This window comes from Ammospiza caudacuta, chromosome 1 (genome assembly GCF_027887145.1).
Source record: "Ammospiza caudacuta isolate bAmmCau1 chromosome 1, bAmmCau1.pri, whole genome shotgun sequence".
Classification (NCBI taxonomy): Eukaryota; Metazoa; Chordata; class Aves; order Passeriformes; family Passerellidae; genus Ammospiza; species Ammospiza caudacuta.
Genome location: NC_080593.1, coordinates 102,686,637 through 102,706,354, shown reverse-complemented (window position 1 = coordinate 102,706,354; position 19,718 = coordinate 102,686,637). Strand labels below are relative to the sequence as shown.

General features: G+C 38.5%; 1 protein-coding gene across 1 annotated transcript in view; it reads right to left on the bottom strand.

The window, feature by feature from the left end:
* Positions 1–19,718, bottom strand: part of PIEZO2 (piezo type mechanosensitive ion channel component 2) — a 236,417-nt gene that overhangs the window by 147,141 nt on the left and 69,558 nt on the right. Inside the window, exon 3 of the mRNA XM_058820732.1 lies at positions 4,469–4,511. Coding sequence (XP_058676715.1) covers positions 4,469–4,511 — 43 coding nt within the window. The remainder of the gene's footprint in view (positions 1–4,468; positions 4,512–19,718) is intronic.

The following is a 19,718-nucleotide window of genomic DNA, read 5'->3' as shown; positions in this document are numbered from 1 at the left end:
ATGTTGCTGCTGTACTAAATATGGTGCAGAGAGGTCTTATTAGCATTACACAGGGTAGAAATCACCTAATTTTGCATATCTATATTTATATCTATGTAACTTCTAATTAATAATAAGTTTTTGCATACCATGAAAAGAACAACAATTTTAGAATCAGATTAAAGCTATGTCCAAAATAAAACTTGTATTTTTGATATGGAAAACCTTTCCATTTTTATAAAGATAATTTCCTTTTACTGTGAAATTGGTCCTCAAAGTTCCTTTCTCTATCCTTGAAACAACTATTTACTATGAAAAACATACTTACTGAAGGTTGCCAAAAGTGTAATAACCACACATCTGTTATTCTTCAAATATATATTTTCTAAAACACTTGATATTTACTTCACATGTAATAGCAGTTATTAAATCTTCCTGAAGTCTGCTTTGTGGAACCATAATGTAAAGCATTACACACACAGGAGAAGCACCATGGGAACAAATGCAAAAAAGGGAGTAGAAGTGTTGTTAGTAGCTGAGTAACTTACTAGTCACATTACAAATTATAACCCAGAGAATAAAAAAGAAAAGCATAGTAAGAGGAGTACTGGAAGTCTGGAAACCCTGCAGGAAATGAGTTTTATGAGGTTCAACATAATTCATTTAAAGTTTTAAAATTGTTAGATAATTTATAGATCAACAAATATGTAAAACCAGAAGACATTCCTGTAATCACTACTGAATCTACCATACAAGGACATAAACTTCATCATCTGGCAGCTCAAATTAGAGAAATGTAGGTGTTTAAAAAAGCCTTCTTTTGGTTTTCATTTTCCACAGCGTGGCAACATTTCCCCAGGAGCATTTCCCCAGGGCTGGTGGTGGCACTTTGCAGGCTCTGCACTGCAAGCCTCACCCCAGCCATGAAAGACACTACTGCCTGCATTACAGGAGACCAGCTCTCTGACTGAACTGATCTTCTTTCTTTTTGAATTTTAACAGGCTTTGTGCATTAAGCTCTCTTTAACTGCCAGAGTATCCAGGAAACAAGCACAGTCATGGTTAATTGTTCATAACTATTCCACTTGGGAATTCAAGTGAGCCTCCCAGCAACAGGACAAAAGGAAATGGCCTCAAGCAGTGCCAGGGGAAGCTCAAGTTGGACATCAGGAAGAATTTCTTCACAGAAAGGGTGGTTAAGCATTGGAACAGCTGCCCAGGGAAGCAGTGGAGTTTCCTTTCCTGGAAGTGTTCAACAAACATCTGGATGTGGCACTTTTTGCTATGACTTAGTTGACAAGGTTGTGTTTGCTTAAAGGATGGACTCTATGATCTAGGAGATCTTTTCCAAACTCACTGATTCCATGATCCTATGATTTTCACTGAATATGACCAAAAAATCTTAAGTCATTGAGATGAACAATGCTTTCTAAACCAAGTTTTTAGTCATGTTTGGAACAAAGAACAAGAGAGTTGACTGCTTTCCAGACATTTTTATGCATATGTGGGTGTCATGGACATGCACCAATAATGGACAATAATCCCCACATTAACAGTTGTAAAAAAGTCATCTTACTTATCCATACATCTACTTGCTTTGGCTTACTGAAGACTTTTTTTTAAAAAACCATTAAGGTGATAACTTGCATCACACATGCTCAGCCTTTTAAACCATGTTTCTAATAGGACAGCACAATGCAATACAATATTTTTCCTAAATCTCAAAATTGCTCCTTAGCGTTCTTCTTGCAGTCAGGAACTGCAGTCTAGATCATGCTGGACAAAAGTGGTGACTAACATAGTATGTTACAATTAGCTTATTTGTAATGTCTCAAAAGACAATCAATAACATAAAGACCTTAATTTATATCTATCAAACCCACATATACTCCTTTTAATTGAAAAGCTCTTAACTCCAGTCATTTCCTGGATATAAAGCTACCTTACTCGAGCTCCAGCATTTTTAATTTCCCTTGCATTGAAAAGCAGCATCCTCAGCTCACAAGTAATGCTTACATAAAAGCCTCGCAGTCAGATCTCTTGGTGCCACATTGTTTTTCAGGATATGAAGACAACAGTAATGTAAACACTCTACTACTGCAGAATAAACACCATGTAGCCACAAAGCAGTGATGACATCACCTGTAAATTATATGGGATTAATTTTCTGCAATGTAAACTGACTGTCTATGTCTCCTGTTCCTCAATGCACTCTAAAACTGTTTGTTGAGAACAATTAAAGCAAAGATAATTCCCCCTTAGGGCATTACTTCACGTTTCACCTTTTGTGTATCTAAGAATCTTGCTTCCTCCCTCCTGAATGAGAATGTTCTTGCTCAAACAACACATTTAAATGCTAGTGATATTTCAAAGCTGACTCAGGTGTGCCTAAGTCAAAAGCTTGCAGAGAATAAAATTTTAAATAGGCAGACATGTTTCTGCTGGTTCTTTCCCTAGAGTTTATATAAATAAACACAAGAACAGCTGTATTGGATCAGAGCTAACATAGATATAGCCCACTAACCTGTCTCTATTTGTGGCCAAAAAGGGATTCCTACTGAAGAGAGTAAGATTAGGGAAAGGATGTAGCAATACATCCCCAGAATAAGCTCTCTGCTTTAAGAGATCTGCAGACCTGAGATTTCTGCTTCTGTGACTGCAATTTAAATGTGATTCCAGCATCTAGGTACTACATATAGGAATGTGTTTGCTTTGGAAGCTATTCTTCAAGATACAAAAAGTACTGATCTTAAGCAGTGACATATGATATTAAGAAAATATTGCTATAAAGGACTTAACACTGAATTTCACATATATGTTTCTCATTAACCTTTTACTCAACTAATTTGAGAAGCTGTGGATGCCCCACACCTTGTGTTATAGGCCGGGCTGGATGGGGCTCTAAACAACCCATGGCAGGGGGCTAGAAACTGGATGACCTTTAAGGTACCTTCCAACCCAAGCCATTCTATGATTCAATGATTCTATGATATATTCCTGTCATAAAAAATATTGTGTTAAAAATGCAAGTAGGATAATGGATATTACTATTTTTAAAACCCCAATCTTAATTGTTGTATCTGTTTGAAAGGCTTTATCTTCCTTTATTTTTTCTCCTTTCTGGTTCTCTGGAAAAGCTGATAAGAGAACACATTTGATTCTATGACTATGGCAAGCAAAGTACATTCAAATCTTCACCTCATCTGTGCTAACTAATGTGCTGCTTCAAATAAAGTAACCCCAGAGTGACAATCAATCTTTCAAGGTGCAGAAGTGCCACTCAAAAGCCTTTCTGCTTTTCCAACTAGAGTGGCAATAATGGCATTTGCACAGAAATCCCTTCTACATACTTGCCTCCTCTCAGGAAGGCTTCTCTGCTGTAATTTAGTCTATCAGTAATTCTCCATCTTTCTTGTGGTATGTACCTTGCATATGCACAGCTAGCATGGATTCTTCTCCTTGTTTTGAAACATATCAGAAGTTGGAAATTACCACCACAGAACTTCTAATGAACTCAGCTAAAAAGATGCTGACCCTTATCCATTCTCTCTTTCAAAACACAGACACAGAGTATCAATTCATTCTAGAACTCCACAAAATATTTGTTTGTTTTTTTTTTTGATGCAGAGAAGCAGCACCAGCAGATGCACAAGAGATGCTAATTCACAATTTGGGTGATGAAAGGTTTATTGTAGTGTCCTGTGGTATCACGCTGAATGAAATGCACATCAGGGACCAAAGTGGATGTAACTTGGGAAAAAAAACCAACAAAACAGCCTGTTAAAAAAAACCAAAACTTTTGAGGACATCAAATTTAGCAACTGAGTGTTTAATTTTCAACAATATCCAGAACTTCAAGGAGAGGAGATTCTTCTGCTTACCAGTTGTAGAAGAATAAAGATGACACTGAGCACCCGAGTCCTTCTTTACATCACTCTTTACTGGACTTGGCCTTGTTTAATTTACAAGACAGACATGTGTTTCTGGTATGATGACCTTGTGGCTAAGCTTGTCTGCAAGAAGTTCTTGCACTTGAGGAATGCTGCATATTGAATTTTCCTCTGGCACTGAAAAGGTCTTTGCCAGCTTTGCTCCTCTTTCAACTTCATTTACTTTTGTCAACTCGTATGTCAGAGATTAGAAGTCTCATGGAAAAAAATATGAGTGAGAGCAATATTTTCACTCATAAGTAAGACTTGTGGCCAAAAGGTATGTCTCTTTAATACCAGCATGCTGTATAGCCACCAGCAAACCACATGATGAGCCAAGTTCATATAATGAATAAATTGCTTCAGATTGACTCAGGAAAGAGAAGAGGACACAAACAGAAGAGCTGAACACATATGTGCATGACACTGCATGACTTCCACTCTAAATTTGAGGTCATTGATATTTTCAATCAACTAAAATAAATAACTGTGCACATTTGTCTCTGCAGTTTTTCTTCCTTACTTTTTTGCACTAGTAAGGAAATAAATTTATGACTTACCTTTCAAAACCAATCTGCCGTAATGTTTTCTCCCATGTCGAACCTGTACAAAGAGGAGAAAAAACAAACACCCTCAGTAAAGAACCTTTTTTGTATGAACACTCTTTTCCTTTCCTTGTGCAGCTGGGATTTGTATATTGAGGAGATTTTTCCACCCCTAGAGAAGTACCTGTAAATAACACAAGTTTTCTCCAGAGCGGAGAATGTTGACAGAAGTTACCACCAGGTGACAAAACAGTGAGAGGGGTATCAGCCTACACAACCTGACATTGCAGAGCAGCTACAGTTCACTGAAATTCCAAGGGTGGTCTCCTCTGCTAGAGCAATGTGATCTGGAAGCACTGAGCTGGCATCTCACATCATGTACTCTTCACATTTCAGCTTTTCACTTTACTGTAGTGTTTGCCTGATTCTTGCTGAAAGCTTTACAGCTGCTTCTGAAATCCAGACCTTTTATTTTTAAGCAAAAGCATGAACATGTATTCCTTCCTTATTGTTTAACCCTTCATACCAACAGCTGCAAAGGACTCTTTCTCAAAACTATCAAGGACTCAGCTCCACAAACTACTCAAATGTGCAGACTCCTTCAAAGAATTGCCCTCAGTATTTTTGATGCACTTAAATGCACTTCAAATTTACCTAGATTTTCTCCAAAATAACCCCCCCACACCCTTCAAGCACTAGGTCTTTAGTATTCAGCTCCTGGTAGATTTTTAGCTTTTTGCCAGTCTTTTTTTTTTTAACTACTATGATATCATTATCAACACAGGCTACTAAGAGCACAAATATTTCAAGTAATGCAGGTCTGCTCAGTAAATGTGTAGGAGGACTGCATCATAATTTGCTCTCTGTCCTTTTGTGCTGCTGTGGGAAATGCAACAGGACTGTATGCCATGTAAGCAACTATAGCTCTTTTTGAATGATTCATCTCAATCATTCATTGAATTCTCGAAATCAGAGAAGTGACAAAAATTTGTGTTGCTGATGCATTCCATCACCTAAAGGGAAATATAAATTAGGAACAAAAAGATTCTCTGTGAGTGACATTAAGCAGCATTTTAATTGTCCCCATTCAGTGCAAAGCAGCAGAGATTTCAGGCCCATATCCAGCAAAACACAAAGCAGAAAGAGACTTCAAAAGCAAGGTGCAGAAATCTCTACCTCTATATGGGAAAAAAAAAGAAGTTAAATTCTGTTTTGGAATAACTGAGCAATGTTGATTGTTTGATGAGTAGCAAGATCTTCTACTGTGACATCTCTATTTGCCTAAGGTGGGGCAAAACTTCTGCCTGCACAACTACATAAGACAATACATTCATCACACTGAGTTAATATTTATGAAAAGAAGTCCTCTAAAGACACCTCTAAAGCAGGACAAGAAATACTCTCACACATTTATTTCAAATAAATGTGAAAAACTAAAATAATGTCTAGCACAATGAACCATAAATGATTGAGATAAATAAAGACCTGCTCCATTAATGCATCCCCCAACCCATTGTATTCTGCTCATCTTTGGAGTGTAACTGGATTCAAACAGCACCTATGAATCAAGCCATTTTTAAAAAGGTAACTGTGCCACTCCACAGGTGGCAGGGCAGACACAAGCAATTCTCCATATATTTTGTGCAATCCTGCTGACTCTGGAAGAGTAGCCAACTCCGAAGATTTGAAGAGTGTTGAAGAAAAGAAATCTCAAAAGCACTTCCTAAAGCAAAGACCAGTACTGACATCTTTAGTCTGAGTTTCTGTGCCTTCCACTGTTACGTATATAAATACATATGTATGTATTCACATGTGTATGAATTGTTCACCCCATGATTGGCTACACCTCATTTGTAATATATAGATAGAGTCCTACTGGAGAGAGAGGGTAGAGAGAGAAAGGAAAAAAGCTTTAGAGGAAAGGGAATTGTGTCTCCATTGGTTTGAAATAATCTTTTGGCTGCAGCTGGCCACCAGAATACTCTTTGAAATGCATCTGACTCCTCTGAAGCACAGCCCGCCAAGAACACAACTAATATTTCATATTAAAAAAACAAATCTTTTTTATGGAGTCTTATTTTAAAATGTTTATGATCTAAACATTGGGTTTTAAGACTTGCCAATTCCATGCACAATAGTATCAACTTCTACACCACACTAAGAGCCAAAAGTAAATATCTGAGGTAACAGAAGCACTAAAAAGAATAGCACTATTAAAAGTCTAGGAAACCTACTATTTGATTTAAATCTTATCCGTTGCTTCCAAAACATAAAACAGGGTTTAAGTCACATAATTCTCATTAAAATAAAGAAAGGAGTCAATCAAAAATTAAAGACTTGATCCTGCTCCCAAGGAAATCAATTGGAATTTGGCTATTCAATTCAGTCTTTCTCTCTGCTACGACTGGGAAAAATATTCACCCCTTGACTTTCAGAATCAATCAACTACTACACTTGAGTTACTAAGTTAAGGTGGCTTCCCTTTCTTTTTTTTTTTTAGCACTACAACAAAAATACTGTAACTGTTTATAAGAATGCCTTAATCTGGTACCCATGTAATTAAGTTTTTTTCCCAAATATTTTTCCAGAGTACCCAACCATCCTCATTTATTCCAAAAATTCTGTTTCACATTAACAGCTCTAGCTTCAATATTCGTCAAAGAGACAAAGCATAATGCACTTCCAGAATTTCTGCTCACATTTAATAGGAGCAATAGTAACATGCCCACCATGCTCACATATGCACTCAATGAAGTCCTAGCATAGGAATGACAGTATAAGAATAGGGGATTCAATAAGATAAAATCCAGGACATCTTCCTTAAGTCAAAAATTGCCTTCTTTGACAGGTAGGCTTTCATTCACAAGGCAGCTGCCATATTTAGTTTGGCTTGGTTACAACTCTCTGCTTACTATGAACTTAGTAAGGATGAGAGGACTCACACACTACTGCTGGGCTGTTCACCTTTACAAAACATGGGGGTGCCTTGCTGCTGAAGCGCACTGGTGGGCACAGGGAAAACACACAATGACACATTCACGGGATCACAGAATCATGGAATACCAGGTCAGAAAGGACATCAAGGATCATCTGATCCAACCTTGGACGAAAGTACAGGCTAGACAAGATGCCCCAGCACCCTCTCTAGCTGGGTGTTAAAAGTGACCAATACTGGGGAAGAATACTGGGTAAATTATTTCCGTCCTTTTATGGAGGTTGCACAACTATTCACCTTGAGCCGTACCATGCCCTATCTGCCACTGCTGCAGAGATCTGTAGCTGTTGAGGGAGAAGTCTGGCATTCATTGTAATTGAAACTCAAACCTCCTTTGCCATTTCCATGCACAGGTGCATGAAGGTCCCTGTGGATCCTGTGGTCCCCATGGCCATATGCAGTGATTACCAACAGCTTTGCTGCTTTCCCATCTCTCCAGAGTCAGTGGCTACTTTAAGAGCTACATGCCTGTGCCTTGAGGCTTTCTAACAGGAAGAATAATAATTCTTGCATTCTTTTCTCACTGTGATCTGACATAATGACCAGACAGGGAAAATGGGGCTTAACTGAACCAAAAGACAATGTTTGACATTTTACAGTAAGCATTAGGCGATCCTGTCAAAATTCAAGTATACAATCAGAACTATATGAAGGTCTCCAAAGACTGGAATAGGAAAATATATCTCTTATTTCCATCAATCCGAAGTTAAAAAAGGTTTGTTCTGAGTTTTCTGTCCGTGGAGTGTCACAGAGAGTCACTCAGACTCTCTGAAGGAACGAGCAAGGTACCAGACATACCCCATCACACTTAGCTCAGGAGTAACATGCAGGTGTGACATATATAAACCTGTTATGATACTTCAGAAACAGGCAGATATTCTTGCAATGTAACATTCTTGCAACATGTAACTTCAATGATCTTTATCCTAACATTTTGAAGGAAAAGAATTTCGGAAGAACAGCTGAATTTGTAATGATTAAAATATTCCTATCAATTTCAAAACTTTGATCTTAAGCCTGAGAGACTTACTAGTATTCTTCAAACCATGGGGAATAAAAAAAAGGGAAAAAACCCTTTCACATATTCAAGAGATACAAAACAGAGGTACAGAATATGGAAAGAAACACTTTGCTAAACATTTCCATTGTGGGTGCCACTTCTGTCAGCTCTGCTTCTCAAACAACAGACAACAGGGCAGAAGTTTGCAGAGTCCAGCCCAGCCAGACTAGTTGGGGTACCTGAGTTTCTTGAATGGACACCTTAAAGCTTTCAAAAAATTGAATGAATACATTAGCTTATCCTGCTACAGATTCTTTTTCAGTAGAGACACACACACTACATAAACCACTCGAGGGTCTGCAGCCTATTTTCAACGGATTTGGAAACATTGCTGTGAATTCTCCTTTATCACCTCAGTACTTACTAACAGGTGACTAACAAGTGTTACCATTACTAATGAGCTGAAATGTTCACACCTGATAAAAACTGCCATATTCGGAACATATTTGTTTCAGCAGCTTCATATATTACTAACAGCCTTTACAGTTGCTTGTTCCTAGTAGCAAGCTTCTATCTTCTTCCAAACAAAAACTAAAACAACTATGGTTTTTTAAAGAAATCCTACTTTTTTGTTGTTTAACAAACATAAAACCACAGGTTTTGTGAAACCAAACAGTAGTTTTGACTGGAGAAATGTAGGTGGCATATGGAAGAACATTCTCTTACTTGCTGCACAGTACCATAGAGATACTGCTAATATTTACTTACTCTTGGCTATCCAATACTTAGTTACATGCAATGTGACTCTTACAGAAATAATAATTTCTCTCATGTGAAGGACATCAGACAATGCTACCTTGGCATTTAGCATCCATCTGTCTATTTTGAGAAATAAAGCTCTCTTACACTTCCTCTTCCCTTGACTCAAAGTACTTAGCCTGCACCCTGCACTCATCACTTGGTAATTTTATCTCCAGTCTATCATCTGGGATAATCACAACAATTTATTTTAGAATGAGATCTCCTAGTATGGCATATTACTACTCTGCTGTGCTCATGCTGATGTTTTAATTCAGAACTGGAGAGTGTTTCTTGGGCAAATTTTTTACCATGCTTTGGTTTGCACCACTGAGCAATCTATGTGTGCACAGACTGGATTCCTTTCACATGAAACTAAAGCACAGCCCAAGACCAAATTGCTGTGTTTCAGCCACCAGCTCTTTTTCTGTCTGCATGACCAGAGCAGAGCTAATCCACACTCAAAACACATCAAAACATGGCAGGCAAGGACTCTGCACCAAATGCTTCACCCGTATCTCACTGTGCTCCTTGCTGAGACAGATTGCAGCTCACTCCACCACTCCCTGTGCCTGTCCAGGAGTGTTCCCAGAAAAGCTCCCCAGTTACAGCCACCCTGAGGGATGAAGGTGCTCACCCTTAGGATTGTTTTCTGGGCTGTATCCCATCCACTGCAGTGAGCAGGAGTCTTTCTTCTGCTCTGATGTACAAACAAAGCTCAGCACTGTCACACTCCCTGCAAAACCCCAGGGAGCTAAATGTGTAAGGCAAGACAGCAGATTATTTAATTTTAAAAGGAACTGCTCAAGGAGAAGAAGTAAGGGGAAATCTGGGCTGCTACAATTTGCTGTGCATGCTGAAGAGACTAAAACCACCAGTAAAACAGAAACTTAGGGCCAGTGGTCCAGGATTCTGTCTAGATGAAGAAAGTGATTGCTGACTACATACCAGGAAAGAGTCATATCAAAAAGAAAGATCAGATGTTGCAAGCCTTTACTTGCCTTCCACTCATACCAGCTTTCAACAGATTTTTTTTACTGAATAAAGAGCACAAATTTGATCCCTTCACAATAATGTCATGGGAAAGATTTACTGTGTATTTTCTCCTCTGAGGAAAATAATAAATTACTATCGTGAGATACAAAAAGTGCTTTCCAATAAAAAGAAAACTTGACTCATTCCATGTTAACCGGAAAAATAATCATCATCAAAAATGCTAATTCTCCTCTGAGGAGATGTTATGAGTGGGAAATTTTACTAATAAAAAGAGCAGAGGAGGAATATAGAGCAAAGTGCAATGGTACAGACACTACATTTGTGTGTGCACGCATATGCACATTGCTTTAAGGTGAGCATAAATAAGACAATGGCTGTGGTAAAGTGATTAGCAGCTGTATGTGAACAGTCACCTCTTCCAGCCTGTGGCTTCCTGGGAGCTCTGGGGCTCCAGATATGTGTCAGAAGGGCTCTCATAGAGAACTGAGGATCCTAAAAGCAGCTGCTTCACAGGCCTAATCCATATTCTTTCTTTTTTTTTTTTTTTCTCAGTATCTTGATTAGCACTTAAAACTGGGGGGCTGGGGGAGCATTGTTTTTTGTTTTTTTTTTTTTTTTTAATTAATCATGTAACTTAAGATAGAAAACACCATGGGAAACACCCCTTAGTGCACCTGGGATATAACTGATCCAGCATCTCGCTGGAGGCAGGGCCAGATCCCAGCTCACTTTGCTTGATGGTAAAACCTGTGTCTCTGAGCCTGATGCAAAGTCTATACAAATAACTGGAAAGCCTTGCATCGAGTTAATGGGCTTTGATAGTTTGCTGAAATGAATAGCAATGAGGAACAATAAAAAAAAAATCAGTCTCTACACGTGAAGATGACCCAACAATTAAACAGCAAGTTAAGAGATGTGTGAAAAAAAATAATGACTTGGAGAAAGAAAATGTGGGAAAGTAATTTCTGCATTTTTTCTCCCATGAAAGATTGGTTAAAAATGATAGACAGGTAACAAAACAAATTTAAATTGGCTGAATTCCTTCACATATTTCTTTAACCATCTTTTTCACAAGGATGACAGGTTCCCTAATTTTTGTAAAAATCATGATTTCTTTTATCTGCTTAGATATATCAGAAACACTTACAGGCAATCTTCCCCTGCAACACACACAGGTTTAAAACCACTCTTATTTTAACCTCATTTAATTTCAAATTTATTTTCTCAATGAGGCAGCAAAACAGCAAAACCCAAAGCACTAGAATATCCTTGGGGAATGTATTCCAGATGAAACCCAACACAGCTAGCTAATGGAAAGGGCTTTTTTGCTTTTGTTTAATATTTTATTTATCTATTTGTTTGCTATAATGGTTGGTTAGTGGGTTTTAACCCAAGTTTCCAAGGATATTTCATGTTTGAATTCATTCTGCCATCTTTTATTCTTCCTTTTGAAGCAGAACCACCCTTCTTCCCCCATCACTGTAGAACACTTCAAAAATGGATGAGGAAAAGGAAACAATGTGCAGAGCAGAACACTGCAGGTTACCAGGGAATAAAGGGTAACAAGTCCAATGGTCCTTAGATATCTCTTATTCTTCTCTACAGCAGAAAACAGCGTCAAGGCTCCAGGGAACAGCCTCAAAAGAAGGCTACTTTTCCTGCTGCTGCCATGGGGGATTGATAACCTTAAGCCAGAGAGTCACAGAGTTTGAGAGCATCAAAGTTTGCTCCAAACCTTCTGAACTGGACAAATAATAATTTAATGAGTCCTTTTTCAAATATGGTAGACTGGCTTTGCTTTAGTTTGCAAAGTAAAAGAAAACTTGTAGTAAGTTTTATTTTTCATAAGCTTAAAGAAAAAAAGGGTTTTGTCCATTTTCATTGGCAGAAAAATTCTCTTGTCTCCTATCCCAAGCAACACTGCTCTGTCTGCTAAGGAGCATCTCAGAGGCAAGGTTTTAACTTCAGAGTGTGACAGGCATCCTTCCAGCCTCTAGAGCTACCCTCTGCTTACTTTTATTGTAACACAATATATTGTTATGAATAATAACATCAACCTAGTTTCCTGCAGCATTCAATGTGTGCAGCATACCAGCACAAGGAATTTGCTTTTCATTGTCTCTTTTTCTCTTTTTGTCTCATCTGAAGGAGGGGAAGTGGGCACACGATTCTTCATGGATTTTTCAGCACAGACATACAGGAAGGGGGAAATAGGCAGGAAACCTGTCTGCAGTCGCACATCCATACACAAGAAAGTATGGATGTCATAAATAAGAATAGGAAACTAGGAAATCTTGCACAGAAAAGAGACAGGAGGGACATTATGAAAACAAACCCCAGCATTCCAGTGGTGGCATCTTCAATTCCACTTACTGCACACCAGGTAAACTATGCTTTTTCCCTGAAATTGCTTTCTGTTTTTTTTAACTCTTTATTTTTTTCCTAAAGTTACTAAAGAACCATTTCATTCACACTATTGCCCTCAGAGATTAAGGAAATTTTTGCACAGCACAATGAAGACAGCAATTTGTTGTTCTTAGGCATAAGGTTCTGCCCACATTCTCAGCTTTCAAAAAACAAAACAAAATTTTAAAAAGCCACCTAATTTTTTTTTCAGTGACTAGAATGTCACAAGTGCTGTGGGAAGGACAATATCCAGAATAAACTCCAGAAAATAGGCTTGAGATGTGTACAAACTTAGCACACCACCTTCCACAGAAGCAGAAAGCAGCACTTTCAAACCCTCCTTCTGTCTGCATGCCATTAAGAGAAGGCAGCAGTGACTGCATCCAGCAGCCAGACATTCAGGGCACGGAAGCTGGCTCACTCCCAGAGATCCCTTCAGAGAAGAAATCTGGATGCAGAAGGATGTGCTCCTCTGGGCAGTGGTGTGGAGCAGGCACACAGACTCAAACAACCAGGATAGGGCAACGATAGCTACAGATGTTATTTTCCCTAGAAAATATGAAGATACTTTATCTAGTTCAGCTGAAAAGAATATATATGTAAGCACTGAACAAAGGGTTTCTTTTGATTTAATTTTCTTTCTCTTTGCAGAGCTTACAATTCTGTAATTTCATTCAAATTTTCACAAAGCTCTAGTCTGTGAGATCAGAAAGAGCAAAGATCTTGGGCTCCCATTCCTCCCATTCAAGACAGAGTTGACTGTGTAGCTATAAGGGTGTCCAGAGAAAGCAAAACTGACAAAAGAACCAGGGAAAACAGAAGGCAATGAGGTGCCAGTCACAGGCTCAGCCCAACCCCTCGCCTCTAGACATCGGTGTTTTGAAAACACTGCTGCCTGCTGCCACTCACTGGAGAGGAGTGCATACAGACAAGGGGGTGGTGAGGAGGAGTTTGGGCAACTCAAACTGGTGGGACACACCAACACCAGAGAGACCTCTCACCCTCCCACACCTCTCTTTTCCAGCTCACAAGCACACAGCTCTCAGCACCCCCTGCCAAGCCAGGAGAGACACAAGCCATGCACTTTTCCACCTGCAGTCTGCTCCCCTGGACCCTGGAACATCTGCTGGATTTCAGTATCACTGGCTGGGGACAAGAGGCACAGGTGAGTATTGCTGATCTGTACTTTGATCATGACCTGTGGAACAGGTGAAGCCTGTACTAGAAGTACCCAGCCAGGTTTCATAACAATCCAGCTCTGCGTGATTGCTTTTAGTTTCATCTATAACAGACTGCAGGATTACATTCAGTGTACTAGGAGATCATTTCCCAGCACTTAATTAGTCTGCCACAAATAGTATGAACACTATCAACAAATTAAAGAAATCCCTGGGTTGCCTAATAATTTCCATTTTTAAAAGCACTCCGTGGCTTTTTTCCTGTGTGCTTTAAACAGTTTACAAATAGTTTGCTCTTTCTATAGTTACACAGCCTTAATTACAAGTATTAAGAGTAATTTCTCCCCATTTAGTTTGCTTGGCTAAGTCTTAGTCAAAAAAACTCAATAAAAGCACTGAAACCTTTGCCATTCTCACGTGCTATTAGATGATAAGAGTATTCTCACACTTACTTCAAGTGTGGTTATTTTGTCCTCACTGGAATGTGTTTAATTTGAGTGTTTCATTAGGGTATTAAGAGAGTCATACCTTTTGAGTGAATACTGAAGAGAATGATGAGCAGTAATAATTTTCTACTCAGCAGGGATTTGCATTTTACAGAAATCAGGGGCTGTTTAGATGTGTGATTCTCAAATGCATTCTTAAATCATGTGCTTTATTTTTTCACGTGCTGCTTCATTAGAAGTGATATTACATCAGGCCTAATAGAAAAAGGACAAACACTTTATTGTTTGCTTCTTTTCAAAGATGCACAGCCAACAAGAGCAACACTTCAAAGCTGCTGCCAGTTGGCAAGTTTTCCCAGTCCAAGCAGGTCTGAAGAACTGGAAGGTCCCACAGTGGGATTAGTATGTCAAGTGATGGAACACAGGTGCAGAATTAGAGCATAAGCAGTTTATAAAGCACCTCCAAGTGTGTATTAAAAAACTTATTGGAAACATTCTTGTTCTGCTCAAAATAATACACAACAAAAATGCTACAGTTCAAGAGAACTTGTCTGAAAGATATTGGCCCACTTCCTAAAACTGTCTCACACCAAACATTTCTCTGCATCAATTTTACAAAATGAATACCCTGAATATACAAATCTGGGCATCTTGGCAACATTTTCCACAAAGCATAAAGGCTATTAAAATTTCTTTTCCCAGCTGAAGTGCATTGAGTATTTTTTATGCAGTTGCAAATGTTAGCTATTCACAGCACTGGAGGACAATGAACCTGTTACATTCTGAAATGAAAGCAAAGACACAAAGGAGAGAAAAAAGTATGTTTGATAGGAAAATGGGCTGGAAAGTGTAAAAGAGAGATTTCTAACAGAGAACAAGTCATACATAAAAATGTTGACTTCTATTGAAAAGAGATGCGAATGTAAACGTTTGCATTAAATCTAAACTTAATTTAGATCTAAATGAATCTAAGTTTCAGTCATGCACTTTTCATCCGAAGTGATTTCTTTAAAGACACTTTGCATGAGAAAAAAAATTCACAGTCTAAAACCTTCATACCACCCTATCTAACTACTAATTTGGAAAGGAAATTAAGTGGTGGAAATAATAATACTACTAATACTACTAATAATATTAATACTACTACTACTAATAAATAAATTCTACTACTAATAATAAATTCTATGTCCACACTTCAGTGCATTTGTTTTGTACAGCCAGTGGATGTAAAGCATTAAGACGTGTACAGGAGTCTCAGTAATATTTCATCCAGCTTTAAGAATTATATTTTCAGGATAAATTTCCTCAAGCTTTTACACTTTTGATGTCATCACCATATCTCCATAGGACAGAAGGACAAAATGATGCCTAACTGGTTCTGCTTATGGGGGAAGAGAGCTCCTGAGAAAAAGGAACTATTAACAAAGTACACAGAGATGCAAGAGGGACTCACTTCACAAGGATTCTGCAATTGTTGGTGCTGACAGTTGCTTGCCTTATAACCTCTGGTCTCTGAAATCAGGCTGCAAAGCAAGATGATACTGAAATACAGGCAAGATCTCACACCTCAGGCCATCTCAGAGAAAACCTGAAAAGCTCCAACGTTAGGCACATCTATCCATACCTAGATAGGCACCCACTGGCACATCAGTGGAGCTTTGGTGATTAAAATTGTATCGCCAGGTCAAACACTTAGAAAATTTAAAGCAAAGAAACAAACTAGTTCTGGGACATGTAATCCCTTCAGAAGATTCAGACATCTGTAACCTCACAAGGACCAACTTTCCAAAACCTGCATATGTTTTGGTGCCTTGAGCATCAACTTGATAGTAATGTTATTCATTCTTTACAAAAGAGCAACAAACAAAAACAGGTTCAGTGGATGGCTTGGCAAATATCAAATACAGCAAAGCTTCCAAGCTACTGGTCAGGCTAGAAGAGTTGTGAGCAAAAGAAAATGCAACTTAACAGATTTTGGAGGTCTCTGTGAAACATTCTCTGACTGCTGTCAAATTTTGTTAAATTTTATTTTTACTATCAACTGTGTACACTAGAAAAGACACCTCAAAGAGGTAGTAAATGTCACTGCCCAACCTAACACAACCAATTTTATCATCCAAACATTTCGGATTTTTACAAGGGGAAAACTTATTCACTATTTAAAATTTACTCAAATTCACCTTATATCTTCTGGAATTTGAATGAGCCACATGGCTAGTAAGTCTTTATAGCTACTGTTACTTATGCTTTGCAGAAACATTATGTGTTAGTGGCCACATCTTCAATCCACAGAAGAATGAACTGCACTCCCTCTTTTTCTCTTCCTGTGCTCCTCAGCCCACCCTAATGTTTCACCTCTATAGCAGGAGGGCAAATTTGGATTCTTCATGACTCTGAATTGAAGAACGAGTCATGTCAAGAACTCTGAAAAATCAACATTTCTGAGGAATGCAACACCAGCCTTTCAGAGGAATAACACATGAAATCCCAAGAGTCCACGAGTCCACAAATGTCAAAGGAAATCCCTCACACTACTGAGGTTGGATGTGCAGATGGAGAGACAGAGGAGATATTTATTTGATACAACCCAGCTTCCCACATCTTTCCAAGAACAAAGATCACCATATCAAAATCCATGCACTAGGTCAGCCCCACCACCAAGAAGTCACTGCAGTTTTAGAAGAAAAACTGTATTCAAACCGCTTAAGAACTTTAGTTCTCTCTCAAGTGGGTAAAAACTGGGGCCAGACTCTAGTGTAAGGGTAAAAAATCCAAACAGAAAACAAACAAACAAGCCCCTTAAAATTACTTATGAACAAAAAAAAAAAAAAAAAAAAAAAAAAAAAAAAAAAAAAAAAAGAAACGAAGCAACCTTACAGGTTATTAATCTGACCTATTTTCTCATTGGGCATTAGTTTCACATTACTTGAGATTTTAAAGCAATTTCCAGCTTTAAATAAATACTGCTTCATTAAGGATTAGTTCACAAGAAAGATTATAAACTTTGGGTAGATTTTTTTTTTTGCCATTAGTGCCTCATAACGCAGCAATTGTTGAATTAGTAATACATTTGTCAAACCTAGTAAGCAATTACAGTTAATACATATAAAACAAATTACTGCTCCATTTCGGCATGTGAAAAGCAAAAGTTTGGCATGAGGTTCCAATTATCTACTTAACGTGAGTCATGCCAAAAACAGTGGGACAAATTGTATCTTAACTCCCAATGTGACCCTACTGAATCCAGCTTCTCTGCATCATGGCACCAGTCCCAAAAGCAGAGTATCCAGCAGGACTTGTCTGGGTGCAGCAGCCAGCCTGCAGAAACCAGAAGTCAAAGGGCAAGGGTGGGAGCTGCCAGTTCAGAACAAATGCAACAAGCCAGCCCAAGTGATTCCTCTGAGGGGGTCAAACTTCAACCAGGGATAACTAATGGCTTCTTTTCTACACCACAGTGAAGAAATAAATACATACACTATGTCAAAAATAATGGCCCATGCTCCATACAGAAAAACCTGGCACTAACAAGTGACTTTGTTTTGACAGGTTTTTGCTCATGAACTATGGACCCTGAAAGATCTTAGACAGCCCAACCTTCTACTGGCTCTCTTTTGAGAGTGAAGCAGAGACAGGCTGACATTGGAGATTAGCTTTTTTTTTTTTTAAACCCTGTTAAATAATTCAGGGCTTCATCTCCTGCACAGCTGCTCTTAGCAGTTTCCGTGGAGTGATGTGGGAGCTGTGAGCAAAATTATCTCTTAGCTTTGAGAGCTGCATGCAAATTCCTATTACATTGTATGCTGGAAAGCCTGCATTAAACCAATACAAATACCAAATTTCACAGGAGACAATGAAAAATTAAAAGCATAAAAAGGAAAATAAAGAGTCAATTTAATGTGTTGCTGTCTCACATGTCAGACGAAAGACAAGAAACAAACTCCGCACTTTGATTTATGAACAAGCTCATCAGAGATCTAAACTATCGCCCTTAAGATATCTCACATTTTGTGCATTCCTATGCCAAGAATTCAATTCTCTCAATTTTCTTTCTAAATTCAAGGAAAATATCTTTCTTGGGGGATTTGCTGGCACCAGCACTGTCTAAGGGCCAGGAAATGGTGGGATCCAGCTGAGCTGAGGATTGTGTAAAAACACTGAAGTGTACACAGTGATTACCTTGAAATGCAATCCAGACAGGATACAAAAGCTGGAAGAAATGCTAAAATTCAGTATTTTATGAAGGGCTAGGAGAAGAGGAGGCTCTAGGCTATACAGAGCTGAGGCACAACACTGAATCATGAGGCTCAGTAATGTGCTACTGCAGTTTATCATCTTTCCTCGGATGGAAGGAGTTTCTCCTTAGGTAGCCCATGAGGGACAGAAACACTGTGCATTTCCTCTTGTATCAGGCCCAACAAACACACACATTTCTCAAACCTTTTCTCTCATTCCTTCGTCTTTGAAGCTGGCCTAACAGAATAGCTGTGGATGATGGCTGTGTCATAAAGAAGATCCTCCAGGAGCTCAAATCTTGTTTAAAGTGAGAAAATTAACAAATAATGACTTCTTGATTTACTGCATACATCTCTCCCTCTCCCCATTAGTACTGGAAGTCACTGAAAAAAAGGAAATTTTTTCATTGCTGTTTCCAAATGCCTTGAAACCTGACATTTAGAATCTCTGTGTACACCTAAAAGACTGGAAATGTTCTGAGAGCCTTTGGAATGAGCCACTGGGAGAAGAATGGATTTGCCAAGGAGTGGTATCAGGACTATAAGTTTATGAGACTAAACATAATTTTATTTGCTTCATTCTCAAGAGATTCTTTCAGTGTCAACAGAAAGGGACCACAACAACACTCAGGTCAGATGTTTATGTGACTAACAAGCCAGCAATAGTGTTTGAATTTCTGAGAGAAGTGTTTATGTTGGGAGGCCTCCTGCTGCTCTCAGGAAGCAGGAACCAGGAATCATAGGTAGAAATGCAAGCAGAGAGAAAAATAAGGTATCCCATTACTGCAACAAGCCAAAGGATGAAGGGTGTACATAGCACACATTTGTCACTGTAAGAGGAAATGCAGTTCAGAAGAAACCCAAACACAGCATGTGAAGATATGTTGGGCTAATTGAACATAGACACAGTTATTGAATGCCATCTCTATAAGGCATAACATGCTTTATGTTTGGCACACAAATAAAGCAGTTTAGAAATTGCATTAAAGGACAAGTAGTGATAATGGTACAAGATTACACAAAAAGAAATTATTTTACATATAGAAAAGGAAATGGATCCTAATGTATTCTGTACATCTTCTTACATCTGCCACTGCACTGCCTACAGTGAATGAACATTGATGTGGAAAGCAATCCTCTGTCAAGGTTTGTACCCAATAAAAACTGAATAAGCTGAGAAAGGCCAATTACTGCCTTTACTGAGGAGCTGAAAA